General features: G+C 47.2%; 1 protein-coding gene across 3 annotated transcripts in view; it reads right to left on the minus strand.

The window, feature by feature from the left end:
* Positions 1 to 23,048, minus strand: part of Prkcb (protein kinase C beta) — a 393,262-nt gene that overhangs the window by 171,049 nt on the left and 199,165 nt on the right. For all 3 annotated transcript variants that reach the window (XM_004670196.2, XM_004670195.3, XM_045131080.1), the window contains 2 exons: positions 9,414 to 9,525; positions 6,582 to 6,710 (listed from right to left, as the gene is read on the minus strand). In XM_004670196.2, coding sequence (XP_004670253.1) covers positions 6,582 to 6,710; positions 9,414 to 9,525 — 241 coding nt within the window. The remainder of the gene's footprint in view (positions 1 to 6,581; positions 6,711 to 9,413; positions 9,526 to 23,048) is intronic.

Here is a 23,048-nt window from a genome sequence, read left to right on the forward strand (position 1 = left end):
GAAGATGAGAGGCACACGAATAACTTCATCTTCCTTCCTCATCCTCGAGTTTTCAACATCCAAGACATTCACCTATAGCCTTTAAGTCTCATAGAAGGTTCTGGCCCTGGCCTTGTGGGATGTGCAGACAACTCCGGTTACAATGCACGGAGAAAGATGGTCAGCACTCCACAGACGGAGATATAATTTGATTCCGTTTCTTTATTCCGACAACAAAATAATGTGCTATCTTGCTGAGCTTGTTTTAAGGGGATCTGTTTTCCAGTGAGGGCGAAAGGAGAGTTTCCCTCAAGCCTACTGTGGCCTTTTTAAAGAGCAATGGCTACCAGGTTTGTGGTCTGAAGGGCCTGAGGTGCTGAGGGAGCCTCCGTTCCCAGAGCCCGCGGTGTGCAGAGTGGGTGGGGGCAGGCATGCCAGCACACGAGGGCAGTTCCCAATATTCAATATGTATCAGCTCCTTGGTGACAACTGTGACATTTAAAATGAGAGGTGAGGGACTAGGGGGACAGCTCTGCCAGTGAAGAACTTGCCTCCCAAGCATGGGGACTTGAGTTTTATCCCCACAGCCTATATAACAAAGCCAAGTTTGGCATTGTGAGTGTGTTTATAATCCCATCTCTGGAAATGGGGAGACAGGTGAACCTCTGAGGCTCGCTGGCCAGCCAGTCTAGCCTAATTGGCAAACTCCAGGCCAATGGGAGGCTCTGACTCAAAAGAGTTGGACAGTCCTAGTAAGGATGACACCCACCATTTTCCCTGACCTCAAACACATGCACACACACACACACACACACACACACACACACATTCTTTTTAAAAAGAGGATTAACTTGTCAGGAGTTAGGGTAACCGTCATATGCATTTGTCAAAACTCAACTACTGCACACTTCTGATGTGTACGTAGGATTGTATGTAAATTTTACTTTAAGAGTTAAAAACTGTAAATAAATTCCAGTGGGTGGTTCACATGCTGGCATGCTTTCAGAGTTGAACTGATCTCTGTGACTTACTTTGAAATATGTCAAGCATAAGATGGATTGGTGACTGGATAGCAAGATGGAGGGACATGTGATTAGGCCAGTGTAGTAAATGGTAAAGGCAGAATTTAGGTGACAATCAATGAATGCTCCTTGCTAAATACCTTGGACTTGGTTGTAAGTTGGAAATGTTTATAATACAGTGTTGTGAAAGAATGCAAACTAGAAAAAGCTGAGCACCCCAACCTGAAAACCCCAAATCTGAAATTTTACAGTGACATCATAGACAAGTAGACATTTCCACATCATGAAATTTTTCATAATTCTAAACAAAATCATTTAAAATAATGCAGGAAAAACGTCTTTGGGATAACTTTATAAATTGTGGGTGAAACAAATGAATTTAACGTTAGCTTTGGGTCCCATTTCCAACATATCTTATTGTATTGACGCAAATACTCCAAAATTGGAAAACATCTGCAATCTGAAATGCTCCAACCCAGATAAGGGGCATGCAGCCTGTAATACACAGGAGAGGAGAGTCTCTGCCAGAGACGGTCCTGTCCTGCTCAGTGAGGCCTTTCCCTGGACCACAGTGAGCCCAGCTGCTTCCTACAGTATCCCACCTTCCCCCACCACGCTAGGGACTAACCAGTCTCACACATGCTAGACCACTGCCCTACTACTGAGCTATATCTCAGCTCTCGTTTTCCTTTTTATGATGCGGTATGAGTTCACTCTGAAGCCCAGGTAGACCTTAGGCTTTTTTCTTGCCTCGGTTTCCTTTGGCCCAAACTGAGGCCTCTTAAATTGGGGAGGAATGGTTTTGAAGTCATAGACTGCCCCCTAGTGGTCCTGGGCGACCTAGTTTATGATCACTTTATGATAGCCCTGACCTTAGGGAGTCAGTGCCTTCTGGAAATGTAGACAATAACCAAACCCAATACAAAACTAGAACTATCACGACTTCAAGTTTATCATATATAGCATGAATATCTACCAGAGGGAAAGGTCAGGGTAAGAACCAACCAGCCAAGATCTAAAGAAAGAGTTAAATTCTGAAAGAAGACAGCAACAATGAACATTCCCTAAGACAGGGCCCAGAGCATACAAATGACCACAGTCTAGAGAGATGTCTGGAGAGGACTCCGGATGGACAATGAAACCACCATGTCCAACCTCGTCTATTGTGCAGATGATGGGAAACAACTAACAGAGAACTGGTCAGATTTCCATTCCTACTGTGACCTGTGTGAGCCCAGAGAGTACGTAGCAGCCTGGATCTCAGTAGCCAAAGGAGGTGGAAAACTTCCCACCTCTGGAGGCGTAGGACTAATGGCGATGTTCCAGGCTGGCGGTGAGTGGGAAGTCCTGACTGCACTTTGCTTCTAGGGTCTGGATGAAGTAAGTGCGCTTCAACATCCACCACTCAGTGGTGAGAAGGGCCCCAAGCAATGTTTAGCTCTCTCTCCTCAATGATCTGCAAGCTAAATTCAAGAAGCAGGGGTCTAGACTCCCAGCAATGGAACCAGAAGGCTGCTTGTGAAGTCAGCTGATGCCCAGATATCATGGATGCTGGTGGGTCCTGCCATGTCAGCCAGCATACCCCTCCCCCTGGCTCTGAGTGCTGGCTGCTAATGGCTTGCACTTGCCACACAGAAGCCACAATGGGAGGTTCATCTGCCTTCCTGCCAGTGGAGATCATGCTTTCTCTAGTCTCTCTTTTCCCACGAGCACCTGTTGCAGTCAGGTTTGCATTGCTAGCAGAAAACATCTGACCAAGAGGATCTTGTGGGGAAAAGGGGATTTATTTAGGCTTACAAGCTCAAGGTGAAGTTCCATGATGGCAGGGAAAACAATGGCATGAACATCACATGGACAACAGCAACAGGAGAGTGTGCCAAACACTGGCAAGGGGAAGCTAGCTAACACCTATATGCCTGTTCCCAACAATACACTGCCTCCATCAGCTCCATCAGCTGGAGCATTCAGAACACTGAAGTTTATGGGGAACACCTGAATCAAACCATCACCCCATCCCAGTAAGTCACTTGAACAAAATTCCTCACCTCAGCTCCAACTTTCCTACTGTGGTGGTTTGAATTAGGTGTCCCCAGGGCATAAACTCGTGTCCTGAATGCTTGAATCCCAACTGATGGCAATTTGGGAATTGGAGCCTCCTAGAGGAAGTGTGTTATTGTGAGCGGGCTTATGAGTGTGATGACCAGCTTCCCCTTGACGGTATTGGGCACACTCTTCTGCTGCTGCTGTTGCCCACCTGATGCTGGCCAGGAGGTTGCATCTAGCCTCTGCTTGTGCTGTTTTCCCTTGCCATCATGGAGTTTCTCCTTCAGTCTATAAGCCAAAATAAACCCTTTCTTCTCACAAGCTGCTTTTGGTTGGGTGCTTTCTGCCAGCCACGAGACACTAACTGCAACAACTACCCTCCTTTATGAACTGAATAAGTGGCTCGTCCCAAGAAAAATCTGTGCCAGTCCTCCTCCCGACTCCTGTGACTGCGACCTTATTTGGACTTGGGGTCTCTGCAGATGCAACCAATTGAGGCTGTAGTCATACACAATTAGAGTGGACTGTAATCCAGTAGCTGGTGTCCTACCAAAAGGCCATCACAGACACCCGCGACAATGGTTTAATTATAAAATGACCTTGAGCCCCCTAGGCTCATGTGTTTGAGTACTTAGTCCCCAGCTGGTGTTGTTTTAGGTTGTGGAACCTTCAGAAGATGGAGCCTTGCTGGAGGAAGTATGTACCAGCAACAGAAAGTAACCTATAGACCTAGGGAAGAATGCATGTGGCAAAAGAGCCAAGGGACTCCAATGACTGACAGCGACCAGCAGAAGCCTGGCACAGACCCCCTCATAGAGCTGCTGACATGACGACTCCAACCCCCAGGACCTCGTGGCAGAGGCTTATTTCAAGACAGTGAGTCTGGAGCTTGTTCCTGCAGCCCAGGAAATCCAGAGAATGAATACACCCATGTGAACTTGATAGAATCAGGAATCAACTAAGAGACAACTCTCTGGGCCAGAAGGGTTGGCAGAGGACTCTCCCCCAGAGTGGGCAGCTCTGCGGATGGCAGCGCAGATATGGAGAGACCGGAGGGGAAAGCTGAACTGCTTGTGTCTGCGGGCCTTCACCCCTTGCTGGTGTGAGAATGCATCTACCCTGAAGCTGCCATCCTCTGAGGACCCTGCAGCCCAGCTTCATCAGCCTTCCAATGTGGACTGAAGACCAGCAACTCTCTAGGAATTCTCCAGGCTCAGTGCCTGACTGTGACCACTGAGACATCCAGCCTTCTGCATTGAGCAACTGCCAAGTCCTCAGACCCCCCAGCTTGCAGACAGTCAGTGTTGAGATGTAGCCCATATGGGGTAAGCCAATCTAATAAATCCCCTTTTTAATATTCGTTCTATTGGTTCTATTCCTCAGAGAACCCTGCCTAACACACCCCATTCACAGGTATGTCTTGGGGGCTGCCTGAGAGTCATTGGTTTGTGAAGATTCTGAAAGGCCAGAGCATGAGCAGAACACTTTGACCTTGAAGTTGAAAGGATAATGTAACTTTCCATCTTAACAAAGACTCTGCAAGGAATGCCCCTAACAGCTACTGTTGCTAAACCACAAGGGAATAAATAACTGGAGGGGAAGAGGAGGAAACTTAAACTAAGAGTAACTTGGTACTGTCCTTAAGAGTCAACCAAACCTAGGTGAGGAAGTGGGTGCCTACTAACCCATCTCCGGGTGTGCTACAGAAAAATTTAAACAAGGAATTGACTATAAGCACTTTGCATTATAATTGACCCATTCAAAAACACAACACATGTTATCTGCTGTTTTATTTTCATCAATGTTGTGAGGTCTCAGATGTATAGCTTCTCTGGGCCTCAGATGCTTCATTCATGAAGTGAATATCTAACAAGGCGGTTGTGAAAGACGTAACATGAAACAGTTTTGAGCAAGCTATATCCAGTGATCAGGTACATGTGGCTGCCATGGTAACATTTTTGAGCCACTAGATGGCAGCAGAATCTCATTTTTGTCTCTTGCCCACCGATCAGGAGGTTTGACCAGTCAATTGGGGGTGAGGGGCCATTTCCTTTGAATTTATGATTATAGGATTTTTCTCCTGGGGGCCTAAAGCATCCCATTGGGAGTTAGGCAGTCTCCTTGCAAGGCTTGGAGGAAAGAGTAATGGAATGGAACTGTTTTCCAGGAGCTCACTGGGTTTCACAAACTACTGTTTAAAAGAGGGATTTTATGTTACTGGGGTATTTTTTCAACTCTTATATGGTGTAGGTAAAACTCCTACCAAGCCAGGGCTTACCACATCAGAGCTACTAACCCTCCTGGGACCTTGGAACCAAGCTCATTTTATAATATCAATTCCTTCATAATGAATTCCTGAAGCCCTGTTTGTATGACATAGTTACATAAGTCTACAGCGGTTTGTGTCGCAAGCCTTTGAGAGAGAATTCCTGCGCATTTTCGTCTCCTTGAGTCTAGTTGGTGTTGGTTGCACTGTGGTTCCAGTAGAGTATTCACTGGTCCAGCTCAGCTGAATTTCAATTTGGCTGGAGTCAAGCACGAATGCTCACACAGAGCAGGAACAGCAGAGGGACCCTCCTTTCTCTCCCTAGACTCACTGCCCCTCCCCCTCCCCAGCTGGCTGTACGACCTGTCCACCTGTCCTTCCTCTGTGAAATAGTTCAGACTGCAGTAAGTACTCAGAATATCAGAAAAGTGACCTGCATAGCCAATGTCAAGTTAAAAAAAAAAAATCAGCTACATGAAAAGCCCGGGGTGCTCCCAGAGTGTATCCCCTTCCCACCCGTCCAAGACACAAATCTACCAAAGTTGGTATTAGTCATCAAGACTCCATAGCCTCATTGTAAAAGTCTGAGGAAGGACCAAGCATGCTTTCTCGGCTGTGTGAAAAAGGGAATTAGAACCACACTCTCCAGCAGACAAGGAGAGGAAGAGTGGGAGAAAGAGGAGACAAGGGGAGGGGAGAAGCCTACGAAAGTTAGAATCCTCAGAATGTTCCCAACACAAAGACGTGATGAATGTCTGTGATGATGGACAGGTACGCTAATTACCTCGATTTGATCATTACCCACTGTACACGTGTCAAAATACACCGCGTCCCACAAACACGTACATTAATTATCTGTCAGTTATATTAGTTTTTAAAAGAAAGAAAGCAGCCTAGGAAACTTGGGTGGTCTTGTCAGCTTAAGCCAGCTGGGATGCTGACCACGTAACTTTGAGGATTTGCACCTGCAGGTGTGTCCAATGTGTGGCCAAGAGTAACTGTGAATGCGCTCCGACACAAAATCATAACCTTGCTTAAGACACTGAGATTTTCATTGTGATTTTTTTTTTTTGTAACCTGATTGTGTGGCTCTTAAGTGTGAATTTTTTTTATCCCATTGTCATTCTGGAGGACATTCACAATGGTGAAGTAGCATACTGGGGGTCAAAGGCAGCCTCACGCCCACCCTGCCCCTCACCATCCTCCCCTCCTCACACTCCTGAGGAGCTCAGGAGCCATGGGGCCAAGGCTAGAGCCCCGGGGCCACCTACCAACAACGATGAGGACGTCCCTGTCGATGTGGGCCTGGATGTAGATGCGGCCACGGCGCTCGGTGTGGTCAGTGCCGCAGAGACTGGGGACGTTCATCACACAGCGCTTGTGCACGTTCATCATGCAGGCTGCAGGGGCGCAGAGAGAAACTCGGCTCAGACGCGCTCAGGCTGGCTCCGCAGGCATCTGCCACACCCGGGGCCAGCTGGAACTTTCCTGTTCCTTTGCTTGGGGACAGCCAAGACCTAGATGCCCTAGAAGGGCTTCTTCAACTCTGTCCCCAAGCCCTGCTAAACAGAACAAGGTCATCATTCCCAAAAGGGTAAAGGTACCGCCTGAAGTGGGCACCTCCATACTTCAGGGGCTGTGAAAACTCTAACGCCCAGTATACTGTGCTCATAAGCGTGGGTAGATGTAAATTTGGCCAAGTAAAGAACACGGCCATGCCCAGCCCAGTGGGGAGCTCTGCAGGAACACCTGCCCAAAGTTGTCACGCTGTCATATGCAGGGACCTCCCAGTTTTAAAGTACGGATGGTTAGTAGATTGGAGACGGGGTTCCCTGGAAAGTGGGTGAAATGTGGATGTGGCTCATGGAAAGTGCCCTTTGAAGACTGGGCTGGCCTGCCATATGAGAGCTTGGAGTTGAGGTGACCTTTCAGAGTCATCTTAAGTCACTTCTGACTTTCTTTTTTCATCAGCCAGGAGCTGGCCATGAACCATCCCATGAGAGGACATCAACTAGGGTAATGTTCCATGCAAACCATGTTGCCTACAGCTAGTACAGGGAAACATGTATACACAGAGTAAGGGCAATGAGTCAAGTCCATAAATAGTTGCACATGCCATGTGATACTAGATGTCCCTGTGCAACCCTTCCTGGAGACCATGTGTTTGACTCAACGTGTGGGTGACTTCCCCACAGAGGTTGTGCAGTGATAGCTGCCCCCAGGAGGTGTGGCAGGAGCCTTTGTCATGGGAATGTCGGTCCTTATGTGAGAAGCCACAGGACAGGCTAAGTTGCCCCTAGATCCATGTATCAGGAGACCCCGGGGTACTGCTGGTGAAGAATGCTGGGGAGCTCTTCCTCAGCCCATCCAAGCCCCAGGGTACAACATGGGGAGAGGACTGTGGGACCGGAAGTCAGAGACTGAGACCTAGTGCCAACCCGAGCTCCCGCCTCATACCCCATCTGTGAGGCAGGCGCATCGGCACACATTCAGGCTACCGCGTGAGGTGAAAGGAACATGTGTCCTAGGGCTGGAGGCCCCACTTTGATGTGTCCACTGTGTCTAATGGCCTGCCCACCTCGGTGCCCCTGTGGCTCTCTCCCCGTCTCTCTGTGCCTACATCTCTATGTGTCCCTTGCCCCTGCTCCTCCACCTCTAGGTGTGTTTCACTGCCTCAGCTGCGTCTGGGGACAGGTGTGTTCCACTCCACATTTGCCTCTGGCCCCTTGATCTCGCTCTAACTCTCAACTTCTTTGCATCTCTCCACATGTGAGTTCCTGTCTCTGCGTCTTTCTCTCTAACTTTGCATGCACCTTGGGAACATACTTCTCCATGTCATATCTAACCATTTTGAATATCTTTCCGCTTGTCTGTCCCACCTTTTTTATTTATTTGCAAGGAGGGGAGAATGAAAAGGTGCGTCAGGGCTTCACCACTACAAACTCCAGATGCATGTGTCCCTCTGTGCATCTGGCTTTATATGGGCACTGGGGAATTGAACCCAGGTTATTAGGCTTTGCAGGCAAGCACCTTAACCACTGAGCCATCTCTCCAGCCCAGTCTCACCTTTTTTGCCTGAGTCTCTATCTACCAGCTGAGCCTTACTATTCCCTGTGTTCAGCTGTATGTGTGCGTCTGTCTCTGTCTGTGTGAATGTGTGGGTCTCTGTGGCCCCATTCCCTCCTGGCTCATCCACATTCAGGCTTCTCTGCCACTCTCTCCCACTGTGAGTCCTCTGAGCCTCAGAATCCTTGTGTCAGAGCCACTGACCTCGTGACTACCCAGCTAGCCACTCTGGAAGCCCCATAGGCCACCAAGGCCTTTGCTTGACAAAGTGAAATCCTGTATACACCTGCCTTCCTCCACTCCTGCCAGGCCAGAGAATGCCAGTCTCTTCTCATGGGACACTTCAGGGGTGCATGTCTCCATCAACCCCACATTTCAGCTTTGCAAACTGCTGGGGTACACAGCTGCAAGAACGGCCCGTGTGTTTATGCCACCCGTGTCTCCCACCACACTGGCTGCACAGTTCACCACAGCAGTTGCTACGTCCACAGTCAAGGATGGCCCCTCCCACACTGATTGTGCACCTCAGCCATGAGACTTTCGATGGCCAACAGACCTGGAGCAACACACATAAGCTAAGACTCAGTGTGCTCAGCAAGGGGGCTTGCCCTCTGGAAGCACTTGGAACCCTGTGACCTCCATGTGAGAAGGCCCTGGCAGCCTGTTGAAGATGAAGACACATGGCCCAGTGGTTATCACCTTCCAAAAGAGAAAAAGCTATCCTGGAAACATGATAGAGGCCAGGCCATCCATGTCTAAGCCGCTACCCCTGACATGTGCACAAGGAAGCCCCTGGACTTCTGCTGAGCCCAGCCAGACATAAAGGGCTGCCTTGCAGAGTCCTGAGCTCCGCTGCTGGTGGTAGGTATTTCAGTCATGGTGTTGTGAGGAGGAAGGCTCCGTACTGGGCAACAGGCAACTGCTCTACCCAGGTATAAGATGGACAAACTGTACACTCGGACCCTAAATCACAAGAAAGAGGGCCTCCAGCCTCTCCCACCTGTCAGCAGAGGCTTTCCAAGACATCAAGTACTTACTGTCGCATTTCATCCCCTGGTGGATGAGTCCATACAACAGTGACCCACAATGGTCACAGAAAGTGGGGCTGGAGTAGGTGTGGATCTTAAACTTGTGTTTGCTCCGGGGGTCCTAAGAACAAGAGAAAGAGATAAAAAGAGGCCAGCATTAGTGTGGGAAGCCAAGGATTCACACTTTGAGGTGCCCTGGAGAACTCACCAAGCACTGAGCTGTGGGGGAGCATCCCTGCAGTGCTGGGCCCAGACACAGTGCTGGACAGATGGCACCGAGAACGAGTGACTCGTTCCAGCCCCAGCACATGCTCCCTCAGCCAGCCCGAAGATCCTAACCTGGACCAAAGCAGCAGCAAGAGCATTCCGAACAAACCTCTTTGCTCTTGTGCCCTCTCTTCCCTTTACACTCCAATCAAGTTTCCAGACTGATCTAAAAGCCAAGTCTAGTCTTGAAGCATTCCCACTTAAAAGCCATTTGCCAGTTCTGCATTGCCTGTTGAACAAAGTTCAATGAATAGTTCGCAAGCTGTGGAAAATACTGCTAGGTTTCTACCAATACCCATCCTGCCCTTTAATAATATAGCTCTGGAGTTTCAGCAAAGGGCTTTCTGGGCCAAAGAGCCCACATTTCCCAGCCTCCCCTGTGGCTTGGTGTGGTCATGTGACTGGGTTCTGACCTTTTGTGTCATTCCTCCTCCCTACCTGTTCCTTTCTCCTCCCCACTAACTGGAAGGTGAGAAATGAAAGTGTTGACCTTGAACCCAAAGTTGGAGTCTTGTGAAGACGGATGAACCCACCCTATCACCTTGCGCTCTGCTCCTTTGGGCTGATATCTGAGAGGAAAACACAATTTCTATCTCATTCGGATCATGCATTCATGGATTTATTATTTTTAAAGATATTTTATTTATTTATGAGAGACAGCAAGATTATGAATGGGTACACCAGGGCCTCCAGCCACTGCAAATGAACTCCAGACACATGTGCCACCTTGGGCATCTGGCTTTATGTGGGTACTGGGTAATGGAATCTGGGTCCTTTGGCTTTGCAGGCAAGTGCCTTAACCAGTAAGCCATCTCTGCAGCTGGAATCTATTCATTAATTCCTGCTTATACCTTACACAGTTCCTCCACTGATAATTGTGCCCACCACAACCTAGGGCTATGGTGTAGAGGCTTACAGGACAGGTTTTGCAGGGTCAAGCAGCTAGATTCATCTCCGTTGACTGCCTTTGAGCAAGTTCCTGAATCCCTTTCTGCTCCGGCGTCCTTGTCTACAAAGCGGAAGTGGTGACTAGTGTTGCGGTGTAACGCTGTTGGGAAGAATAAGCTCACTGGCCTACATAAAGACCTTCGAAGCACCAGGCACCCAAGATGCAGTAAGTCCAAGCCCTCACACTATTATTCCTACCTCCCCAGGGTGCCGCCCTCGCTCAAGCATGGCGCTATGTGGCAACGCTGTGCTCTCAGCACACAGAAGTCACTCAGTCTCCCAAACACACTGCACTCATCCCTGACCTCTGACGCTGTGCGCCCCTCCTTGTTCAAGAGATGCTCACCACAGATGCCTTCTCTTCCCCAACTCAGTACGGTTTCTTTCTCTGAGAAAAAGGACATTGCTGAAATGAAAACCCTGGGCATTAGGTCCAGCCCAGAGCTGATGTGACACCCCGCTATGCTGCATGCTGGCCCTCTCTCTTCCTCTAGCCATCCAGCAGTCACGTGATGTGCTGATGCATGGGCAGGCGCCTTTTCAAAAGGTACATGCCTCTCCCACAGCTGAGCAAGGAAGCTAATCAATGCAACACCTGCACATTGCTCTTAAAGTGATGAGTGGCTCTCCCACAGAGATGGCATTTCCAAACTTTAAAAAGAAGTTAAGTACCTTTGAAAGTTACTAAAATTTGGTAAAACTAAAGCTGACAGTGTAAAAATATCAGGGGCTGGTGATGGCACACAGAAGTTTTCATGCAGTTGGCAGCATGTGGTGTAAGGTGGTAGAGCCACTTTGGAAAAAGTTCATCAGTTTCTTATAAATATCAACATATCCTATGCCTTAGTAACTGAGTCCCAGGCAGAATGAAAATTATGTGTCTATTCAAAGCCCACATGTGAGGTTAAATGGCTACTGTAGTCATAACAGTTCAAAATTGGAAACAGTCCCAACACCCTTCAATGTGTGAATGGACAGGGTGATATGACCACCCAATGGAACACTTCTCAGCAATAAGGAATGAACGTTCAAGAATCCCAGAAGCATGATGCCAAGAGAAAGGCACCAGGCATAAAGGATGGCATTTATGTGGTGTTCTGGAAAAAAGCAAAACATGGGGACAGAAAATGGGTCAGTGGTTAAGGGTTAGGGTGATAAGGGGATTATGTACAAAGGGAAGTATATTGGAACGATTTTTAATGACCAGAATGGGTTACATAAACAGCAACAGGGTGAATTTTCTTATATATAATAAAGTGAATTCGGTGATGGAGAGTATATCTTACTAAGGCTCACAAAAGCATCCTGAGCACTGCGGGCTTCCGCTGCCTGGGTCTACTTGCTGAGCTTCCAGCCCTTTGTGGGGGTTGCCCCTTGCAGAGTTCTGGAGCCAAGTCAGAGAGGCTGGGTCCAATCTGCCATGGCCAGCAGGACCCCAGAGCCCAGAGCATGTGCAGGAACCCCAGCAGCCACCTGTCCCCCTCACAGACAGAAATGCTATTTTGTAACAATAGCAAGGCTTGGAAATCACCAAACCACCACAGCTCACAATTAGCAGCTGAGCCAGCACTGTCTCTGTTCCTGGCGAAGAGACTGCCAATGTCCAGTTCTTAGAAAGAGTGCCCCGCTCTGTGCCATAGGACATTTCCTGTGGTTTCTCCCTTCCATAGCCCTTTAAAATTGGAAATTGGGTATTTGAGATCCACCTGAAAAGAAACCTGTATGTGTGATGGGTATTGGCCCATAGGGGGCATTGTGAGTTCCTCTGACTCCTCAACCCAACCTCTAAAGAGCTGGAGAGCTGATCTGGTTGGAGATGGGTCCAGTCTCCGTGGGTGGAGCATGCACATGGGGTTAAAAGGCAAACCTTCATCTTTTTGTCCCCCCTTCCTCCCACAGCCCTTGTCACCCTCAGGATGCTGCTGGGTCCATGCCCTGCAGTGTGCCCCCAGAGCAAGCATGTGTGAGTTGACTCCAGGCTCTGAGTCATTCTCTCTTCTTGGCTTCTGAGGTCCCTTCTGGGCTTTTTGAGACATTGACCTTGTAAAAGCTGAGAGTTTGGCTGCAGTTAGGGTTTGGCTTTCTTTGAATACAAAGCAGAAATCCCAAGTGGTTTCATAAGCTCTGTTTTAAGATTTAGGGCAAAATATCAACTACTTGTGAATTTCCTGTGCTGGTTTTACACTTCTCTCCACATAAAAATGTATCTTCTTGGGAGCCTTCATGGGCAAGAAGTCAAGCCCTTCTGAGCAGCTATGACCAAGGCTCTTCTCCACTTCCATATACCATAACACAGGAGGTGCCAAGTGACCCAAAGAGCAGGAAGGGAATTGAACACATTCGTATTGAGAACTGCGTGAGCACACTAGGGGTCTCAGCCTCGCTCTCTCATTCTCTCCTCCCCGCCCCCACCTCAGGGCATGCCACATGGAAGGTGTTTATTCCCATGTTAATAGCAAAATGGATCCAGACTGGAGAGTAACTTCTAGGTCACTCAACTGGCTCTGTGAAAAGATGGGGTTCATAAAACACTACACTCCTTTCTCCTTTCTCTCCTCCCTCCTGACTTCTATTCTGTAAAACTTCATCTTTCTGATGAAGTTAAGACAACACTCCATTCACTCACTCATTCTTTCACCCAACAAATGTTGACTGAGTCCCAGTTCTGCCTAGACATTGGGGACACAACTATGGACAAAGAAGTCAGAATGCCACCATCAGGGAATTTATATTCTAGCCAGGTGTTGTGGTGCACGCCTCTAATCCCAGCACTTCCGGTGGGGGGAAAGATGTAGGAGGATCACTGTGAGTTCAAGGCCACCCTGAGACTACATAGTGAATTCCAGGATAGCCTGAGCTAGAGCAAGACTCTACTGCAAATAATAATAACAACTTATATTTTAAGAGTAGAGAGAAACAAAAAATAAAATAAAAAATATTCTGTTCTCCCCAATCTCCCCCAAGATAGCATTTCAACCACTGAATGGTAATTACCTGTTTAAATGGCATCTCACCCACACTTAGCTGCAGGCAACATGAAGGAATTCTATATGATCCCTATGACATCCCCAGGGCGTGTTATATACTTGACATGTACAAGGTGTTCAATAAATGTTAGTGATGGAGAGCTCACTTTTATTGAGCACTGCCTACATTACGAACTATTTTGAGGGATTTATCAAGCATCAATTCATTTTATCCTCATCACTAGAGATGCTACTTGTCATCCCCCATTTTACAGTACAGGAAACTGGGAGACTAAGAGGGACAGTGACCTGTCCAGACCTTCCCAGTTCTGTCATGACAGCATTTCACACGATGGTTGATGCATAGCAAGAGGTTAATGAGTTGCCATGGCAGTGATAAGGCAGTAGTCATTGCTGTCAGCTGGCGGCGTGTCTGAAGCCATGCCTTTGTTGTTTTAGGAACAGAGCTTAAAAAGCCTGTGTAAGATCTGTGAGAGCCAGCGAGGACAGAAAGGCCCAGAGGGCCAGTGGCAGAGAAAAGTTTACCACTGCATGGCTTCTTTGGAGGTAGCTGGGGACTCCTCTGGCATCGTGTACTTGACTTGGCTTCCACCAGGGATCACACTTGTGAGAATGAGCTCCACCTACCCATCACCTCGGTCCTCAGGCCATTCAGGGCAGTCAGGTCACCTGCTGATCAATTCTGTCCTCCTCCTTCCTGCCACGTAGGGCAGCTTGGCACAAAGCCTCGCTCCTGGGCCTGATGTGGGAGGTACAGTTATGACTCCAGGATCTTTAGTTTCTCCGGATGTCTTTCCAGGCCTGAACAAACCCAACACCATCTCTGGTACAGGCTGGTGGCAGAAGGCAAGCTTGCACTTTGAGACACCCCTGACATGTGGGCCAGAGAAGTGAACACCTGGCTCAAGTGGCAAATTTGGTAATGGTTAGGGAGCTTGTAGCTCCAGACAGGGGTGTTTGAGAATTTGGCGGGTCTCTAAGATCAGAGAAAAGAAAAGACAGTCACATGGCGCCCCAGGATTAGAAGTCCTGGCTCTAATCCCTCAGAGATCTGGTGCCCTGTCTTCCTCTTCCACCTACCTCCCTGTGTCTCCTAAGAGTTGTCTTTTGTACTGCAGCCAATCCAAGCAGGCAGGACATCTGCCACCAGGCCTGAGAGTCAAGATAATTACATCAGCTTTGGCACAGGCTCTGCCCCACTGACCAACCAGAATGGATTAAGCCAGCCATTATCAGGGCCCTTTTGTGCTGATAGTTATCCTGCAGTGTGGTGATATTGAGAGGCAGGTATGGATGAGGAGGAGGCTCAGAAGGTTAGTGGCTGTTTACCCATCAGTTTAAGAACATGCCAGTGTTGTCATAATTAGTACCTCCTTGTCAATGGGTCCAGGTTAGATGTCAACCCTGCTGTTAAAGTTTGTACCTGAAAGGTCCCTCCTCCATAGCTTATGTTTTGAATGCTTGGGTATTAGCTTGTGGCATGCTTTGGGGAAGTGATAGACACTTTAGGAGTTGAGATCTATCTGGAAGAAGTAAGTCACTGGGGACACATATTTGAGGGTATCTTTTCCAGTCTGTTTCCATCACATTCTCTGTTTCTCATCTGGCATGAAATGAACCTCTCTTACCTTCCATACACTTCTGCCACCATGATGTTCTGCCCAAGTTTATGGGCCCAAGCGACTATGGATTGAACTCCCTGAAACCATGAACAAAAAAACAAACAAGACAAAACAAAACAAATCTTTCCTCTTTTAACATTGTTTATTGCTAACATGACTAACACAGCTGCCTTAAACCAAAACTATATTCCCTCCCCAGCCTCTGGGGCTGTTGCTTTTGGCTAATTCTGGGATATAGCCTCTAAGTCAAATTCTCCATAATATCTGGTTCTGAACCATTCAATGATGTAGTTTTCCTGTCAGATCTCACCTCCCCATTCCAGACTCTGCAAACCACCTGAGCCTGTATGCCCAGAGGTCACAGTCAGGGCCCACAAGCTACCTTGAGCCTGCAAACAAGCTATGGCTATTCCATACTGTGTTTCCTAGCCATCTGAGTGAGTTGGCTTGCTTTAAAAGTCATAAAATGCCAGATCCCCTGTTTCTGGCTCCCATTGAGAAATCACAAATTGAGACAACACTGAGCCCAGAGCAGTGACTGTTTCCCAGGCCCCTGTCATCTGGTTCCCTGCAATGCCTGTGTCTCTCTTTCCCCTCTCCCACCTCGCCACTGCAGACCTTGAGTCCATGACTTTGTCAGACTCCTCACCTTCTTCCCCACAGCCCCCAAGTGCTCAGTGAATCAATAACTCAGGTGCAGTGACTTATCCTCATCCCCTTCCTCACAGTCCTTGGGTAGAAACACAGCCCCCAAGTGCCCTATGGGGGTTTGAATCAGGTGTCCCCATAAACTTAGGTGTTCTGAATGCTAGGTTCCCAGCTGATGGAGATTTGGGAATTAATGCTTCCTAGAGGGAGTGTATTGTTGGGGGCGGGCTTATGGGTGTTATAGCCAGTTTCCCCTTGCCAGTGTTTGGCATACTCTCCTGTTGCTATTGTCTACCTTATGTGGCCAGGGGGTGATGTCCACCCTCTGCTCATGCCATCGTTTTCCCCTGCCATCATGGAGCTTCCCCTCGAGCCTATAAGCCAAAATAAACCTCTTTTTCCCAGAATCTTCTCTTAGTTGGGTGATTTCTGCCAGCAATGTGAACCTGACTGCAACAGTAAATTGGTACCAAGAAGTGGGATTGCTGCTAGACACCTGACTGTGTAGCTCTGGCCTTTTGGAGCTGATTTTCAAGAGGAATGTGGGAGTATTTGAAACCTTGGCATATAAGAGGAATGTGGGAGTATTTGAAACCTTGGCCTAAGATATGCCTTGCAGTGCTGTAAGTACAGCTTGATGGACTATTCTGGTCAGAGTTGAAAGACCTGAATGCAGTAAGAACTATGGACTGTGAGGTTTGGCTTATGAGGGTGAGAAAGAGCTTTGCTTGGCCTGGGCTAGCAGTTTCTGTGAGAAGCTTGCTGTTATGCCCGGGTCCTGAGAAGTTGTGCAGGGTTGCTTTGGTTAGAAATGAACTGGTGTGAGCAGAGGGATTGTGGTACAGAAAGAAATCTTTAGGCTGAAATTGCTGCCCATTCAGCTGCAAGTAAGAGATTATAACCTTTGAGATTGGGCCAGCCAACCTGCACTGGGGCAACAGGAAGAATGTAGACGCTTTTGGAGGGGCCTGAGGGCTCAAGGAGTGTCCTGTTCTTTAAAGTCTGCTTTATTTCCCCCCCCCCATCAATAAATTGGCACCCTACCTGGTATTGTGGAGTATAAGAAACGCAGTAAAGAGAGAGTCGTTGAGTTTGCAACATGGTCTTGTGGTTTGGAAAGGCCATGGGCAGTGTGAAGCAGGTTCTCTGGACCCCATGGGGCCATAAGGATGAACAGTAGATTGCAGTAGAGACCCAGTGGAGATGCCGGGACCACAAGATGGCTGCTAAGTAGCTGCTGGCCCTGATGAAGTTTTCCAGAACTGTAGTAGCCTACTTGGAGGGGCGGAATTGAAATGCCAGAGACTTGCTGCTGGTTAGAATTATTGGACTTGGAGATTTGTCACTGGCTAAAGTTGTTGGACTTGGAACTACAGAGTTTAATGTTTGTCCTGGCTGTTTTAAATCTTGTATTAGCTGAATGTTTCTTTGCTATACCCAATGTCATCTTTTGCAGTGTGAATGTTTATTTTGTGCCATTATGGATTTTTTGAGGTTATCTTTTGGTATTATGCCTCAGTTAAAAAAGCTTGGACTATGGGGATGTATGAACATCATTGGAATTCATAAAAACTATGAGAACAGCCAGGCCTGGTGGCACACACCTGTAATCCCAGAACTTGGGAGGCAGAGGTAGGAGGATTGTTGTGAGTTCAAGGCCACCCTGAGACTATATAGTTAATCTCAGGTCAGCCTGGACCAAAGTGAGACCCTACCTCAAAAAAAAAAAAAAAAGCTATGGGAACTTTTAAGTTGGACTGAGTGCATGGTATTTTACATCATGTATGGATATCAGTTTATGGGGGCCAGGGGCGGAATGTGGTTGTTTGATTCAGGTGTCCCCCAAAAACTTAGATGTTCTGAATGTTAGGTTCCCAGCTGATGGAAATAGAATTAACACCTCTTGGAAGCAGTATATTGTTGGGGGCAGGCTTATGGGTGTTATAGCCAGTTTCCCCAGGCCAGTGTTTGGCACACTCTCCTGTTGCTGTGGTCTACCTTATGTGGGCCAGGGGGTGGTGTCCACCCTCTGCTCATGCCATCGTTTTCCCTGCCATTGTGGCACTACCCCTCAAGCCTGCAAGCCAAAATAAACCTCTTTTTCCCAGAAGCTTCTTTTGGTTGGGTGATTTCTGCCAGCAATGTGAACCTGACTGCAACATGCCCATTGAATTCATCAGTTTGCAGCGTCAGATGCTTTCAGAAACAGGTTCAGAACTATTGGCTCCCCACTTGCTGCCCAGTGTCCACAGTCATCTCTTGCACCCCAAGGAATGGGGTTTCCACAAGTGCCTGGTAGGATTCTTTTCCACGACAGTCATGTCATGAAGGCTGTCTACATCTGCAACCAGAGAGTACTAAACTTGGACTTCCACGCTTACTTTCACTTCTGATGCTGACTCAAGGGACTACTGAATAACAACAACAACAACAAAATTGTGACTTGGACCAAGACCACATACTCTCCGCCAGTCACTGTGCTGAGTGTTCTGTGTCATCTCATTAGATTCTCATGACCATCCAATGACAGAGGACTTGTAACCATCCTGGGTCCAGATGGCAAAGTGAGGCCTGGAGAAGTGACCTGTCCAAGAGCAAAGCAAGTGGGACATCCAGGCCCGGAAGCCAAGTCTTTTAAGACCTCAGAGCTGAAGTTTGCTACGTGGGGACCCTGCATGACACAAGGCTACCCCTCAGCCTTCCCAGACAGTGTCCCAACCAAAAGGGGACAGAGACACCCTTCATCTCACACAAGTGCAACAGCAGCCACAAGTGGGTCCCCCTAAGATTTCCCTGCCAACTTCCCCAAACTAGAGTCTTTACAGGCAACATTAATCCCCAGAAGGGCAGGCACATCCCAGCAGAGCATCCTTGGATCATCTGACTCCAGACACCAGGAGCTAAGAAGGAAGGAAGCACAGATCAAAAAAAAAAAAAAAAAAATCTTCGAACGTCTTCCTAAGTCCAAACCCAAAACAACCTTTCTCGGCCTGAGGAGGAGGCTCTGCAGCTTTGTGCACAGGTGTTGTGTTCTGCTGGGCTCGGGCAGAGCGTCACATACAAAGAGGCTGCAAGGACTAAAAAGTGCAGGAGGCACAGCCCAGCAGGTCTGTTGGAGGAGGAAGTGCAAAGCTCACCACATATTCCCACCGTTCCCACCGTCATGAAAGCCCAACACTGCTTCCGGGGCAGGTGGGCGGCGCTCAGCTGAACTGAAGATCCCAATCAGAAATCTCCTCATAGCAGAGCTGTGGGAGCACACAGGTTGTGGGGTGCACTGTGTGGCTACAGGCCAGTGGCAACCTCGCTGAGCCCTGGTACCTTGTCCATGAAGTGGGGGTCACACAGGCAAGAGGACCAGAGCTCAGGTCTCCAGCACCCACTTAAAGACCCACCTGGACTGTAAACTCTACATACAGAAGATGGAGATTGGGAGTACACAGGGCAAGCTGGCTGGTTCGACTAGCCTAATTGGTGAGCTCTGGCTTCAGTGAGAGACCCTGCTTCAGTAAATAAGGTGGGGAACCACTGAGAAATAAACCCAACATCAACCTCTGGCCCTTACATGCACACACATGCACCCAGATGTATGTGTGCTCATGTACACACACACACACACACACACACACACACACACTGGGGATAATAAGAGTACCACTGCAAAGATTGGCTGTGATGACTGGCAAAGCTCCTAGCCACTGCCTGACACCCAGCCAGCACAGCTCTCCAATTTATTACCCCAAAAAGGAGATGTGATCACGCACCACCTCCCAAACTTCAGTCATAAGCCATCATCCTTTCACACATCCACATGCTATGTATAATATTTCTTTGGCACTTGTATTTAATGCCATTTTTATTTCAGTGAAAGCATTTTCAAGTGAAACTCCGTAAGAATGTGGACTCATGGGGATCCACTTACAAATAATGCTTTTTCTAATACATGTTAAAATGAAATAGAAAACTCTTAAAATGAACATTTTTAAATGCTTGTTGTAATATTTTTGAGGTACTGTGGAGAAACAGGTAGATATATTCCTGATGAGTTAGGCCAACTGGTGTCACCCCATGGGAAAAATTTGGCACTGTCAAAATTACAAATGAGAGCTGGGGAGATGGCTTGGCAGTTAAAGGCACTTGCTTGCAAGTCTGCCAGCCTGCCTTCAACTATTCAGCATCCACATAAAGTCTCACCTCCACACATGTGCCATGACATGCCTGCACCACACACATGCACCTCCACACGTGTGCCATGACATGCCTGCGCCACACCCATCATCCACCTCCACATGTGTGCCATGATATGCCTGCATGCGTGTACACACACACAAAAAGACAACATAAGAAACCAATGTTTTGTTTCTTTGAGCAATCACCTTACTTTCAGGGATTTTTTTTCTGGATATACAACTGTCTACATAGAAAATAATAAACTCACTGGTTGTTTTTATTTGTTTGCTTGTGTGACACCCCTTATTTGGATTTGTCTGGAGTTGGACGCTTGACTAGCCTACTTGCTCCTTCAAATGGGCCCTGAGAATGTATTTGCAGGGTCTAGTAGTGGGGTGAGCTACTTCTCTACCCTTATCCAAAGAATGGTCCTCCTCGATTGGGGAAAGGCTGTCCTTTTGGACTGAGCATTGACAATGACACACATGGAGTGCGGCAAAAAGAAGGGGACATCTGCCTCACCAGCCACATCAGCTGACTCAACCCTGGAGATCAATGAGGTGACAGATGTCACAGCCAGATGACCCCTGGTTGCTTATAGTGGCAGAAATAGTTTTAGGGATTTTCTAGATAGGGTCTCACACTGTAGAGCAAATGTAGCCCAGGCTGACCTCAAGCTCATAGCAATCTTGGTTCAGACTCCCAAGTGCTGGGATTACAAGTATGTGCCACCAAGCTTTAGTGCAAACAGTTTTAGGCAAGCCAAGTATTCTACTATTGAGTATTTTCAATTCTAGTGAGTCAACCACACATGGAAGCTTATCTAGACATAAAGATCAAGGGCATTCTCTGTATCAGTAGAGAAAAACTGTAAGGAGATATGCATGCTTGGTTTTAAAATCATTTAATAATTTTAAGTGATTGAACTCATCTGATACATATTTATTGTGCACCATGTGATATTTTGATATGTGTATGCATTTTGAAATGCTCAAATGTTTGAAATCAATTATGTGGGTGTGATATGTAATGTTGGTGCTCGGGAGAGAACCCAGGACCTTGCACATGCTAAACATGTACTTTGCACTGAACTAACCCCTCAGCAAATATATACTTTAAGTGAATCTGAAAAAAATAAGCCAAGATGCCAAATGATACATATTGCATGTTACCTTTTGTGGGAACACATGAGACAGAATAAGAAAATATATTCTTAGCTTGGGGTAGAGGCACACACCTGTGGTCCCAGCATTTGCGAGGATGAGGTAGGAGGAATGAAAGTTTGGAGCCAGCCTGGGCAACAGAAAGAGACTCTGGCTGCAAAGTTCAAATGAGGGCTAGGTGATGGCGTGCTTAAATGGTTTGAAACACCAAACTTTCTTCTAAGCCCATCCTTCAATTTCAAGGATGAGCTCCAATTGTGCAGACTTGGTAGGATTTTACAGATGTCCTCCTGGGCTCTTGTGCTGTCGTCAAAGTCAATGTTGGTGTTACTGGTAGCCATGTTAAAGCTTCCCTCCACCTCCCGCAGTTCTTAGCTTTTCACTCTGGGTTGTTCAACTCCTTTAAAGTTGGCACTATTTCCTCATCTAGACATGGGATGATAAATAAGACCAATTTCCTGGGATAAAATGAAAGTGTGGTGAGACATCACATGGAAACTACCTAAGAGTCCCTGATGAAAATAAGCATTTGATGAATGTTCATTGTTATCATTAATTTCGTTTCATCACCACGCCCCGATTTTGTGGTACAGAGATGGAACCCAGGGCCCTGCACGCTAGGCACGTGTTCTCCCACTGAACTATATCCCTAGCCCCCACTTTGCCCATTTTTTAAAATACAAGTTCATTTCTTTCTAATTACTTGTAACCAATTTTCCCCTTGTATTAATTAAGACTATTAAATATTTGCCCATGATGCATGTGGTATTTTTCTAGGTTTTCATTTGCCTTTTAATTTTGTCAATGATCTTCCTTCAGTGCAGCATGTGTGCCCATGATTAACCAAAGTGCAGTTTTCTCCCTTCCCCTCTATACTTTGTATCTCTGCTGTCATATTTAGAAATTTCTTCCCCATGTTTTTTTTTTCTAGTCCTTTCACGATTTCACTCTTTTACAATGAAATCATTATTTCCCTTGGAATTTAGTTTAGCAGGCTCTGAAAAAGACATTTATTTCTTTTCTTAATGTTTAGCCAGTCGGAACAACAAACATATGCAATGTTTCTTTTCCCTGATGGTTTGAAATGTTTCTTCTACCACATGCTAATTTCCTACGTATCCTTTGTTCACTTTGAAATCTTCTCTTATGCTCCAGTGATCTCTCTATTCCTACTTCGGGGCCATACTACTTTAATATATGATAGGCTTGCAATAATGCGGCATGTAGTCATGCAGTTATTATCATGCACTCCTCCCCCAGCTCCACTTTAATATTTGTCCTGGTTATCTTCTTCATAAACTTTTTCTTCCATTTTTTTGATTAGCCATATGAGGTAGTGTACTTGCATATGAGGTAGAGGTACTTGCAGCCCTCCTACAAACCAGGGCTGCCCTTCAGAAGGCCCCCTCCAAAAAACCTGTGACCTATTGTTGCACACAGGTTCTCATTACTGACAGAAAACACCCAGCCAAGAACAGCTTGTGCAAAAAAAAAGTTTATTTTGTCTTACAGACTTGAGGGGATGTTCCATGACAGCAGGAGAAAGCTATGGCATGAGAAGGGAGTGGACATCACCTCCTGGCCATCATCAGATGGACAACAGCAACAGGACAGTATACCAAACACTGGCAAGAGGAAGTTGGCCTATAACACCCATAAACCTGCCCCCAACAATACACTGCCACCAGGAGGCTTTAATTTCTAATTTGCCATCGGCTGGGGACCTAGCATTCAGGACACCTAAGTTTATGGGAGACACCTGAATCAAACCACTACATTCCACCCCTTGGCCCCATAAACTGATAGCCATACATGATATAAAAGGCAATGCATTCATCC

Source organism: Jaculus jaculus, chromosome 12, assembly GCF_020740685.1.
Source record: "Jaculus jaculus isolate mJacJac1 chromosome 12, mJacJac1.mat.Y.cur, whole genome shotgun sequence".
Taxonomy (NCBI): Eukaryota; Metazoa; Chordata; class Mammalia; order Rodentia; family Dipodidae; genus Jaculus; species Jaculus jaculus.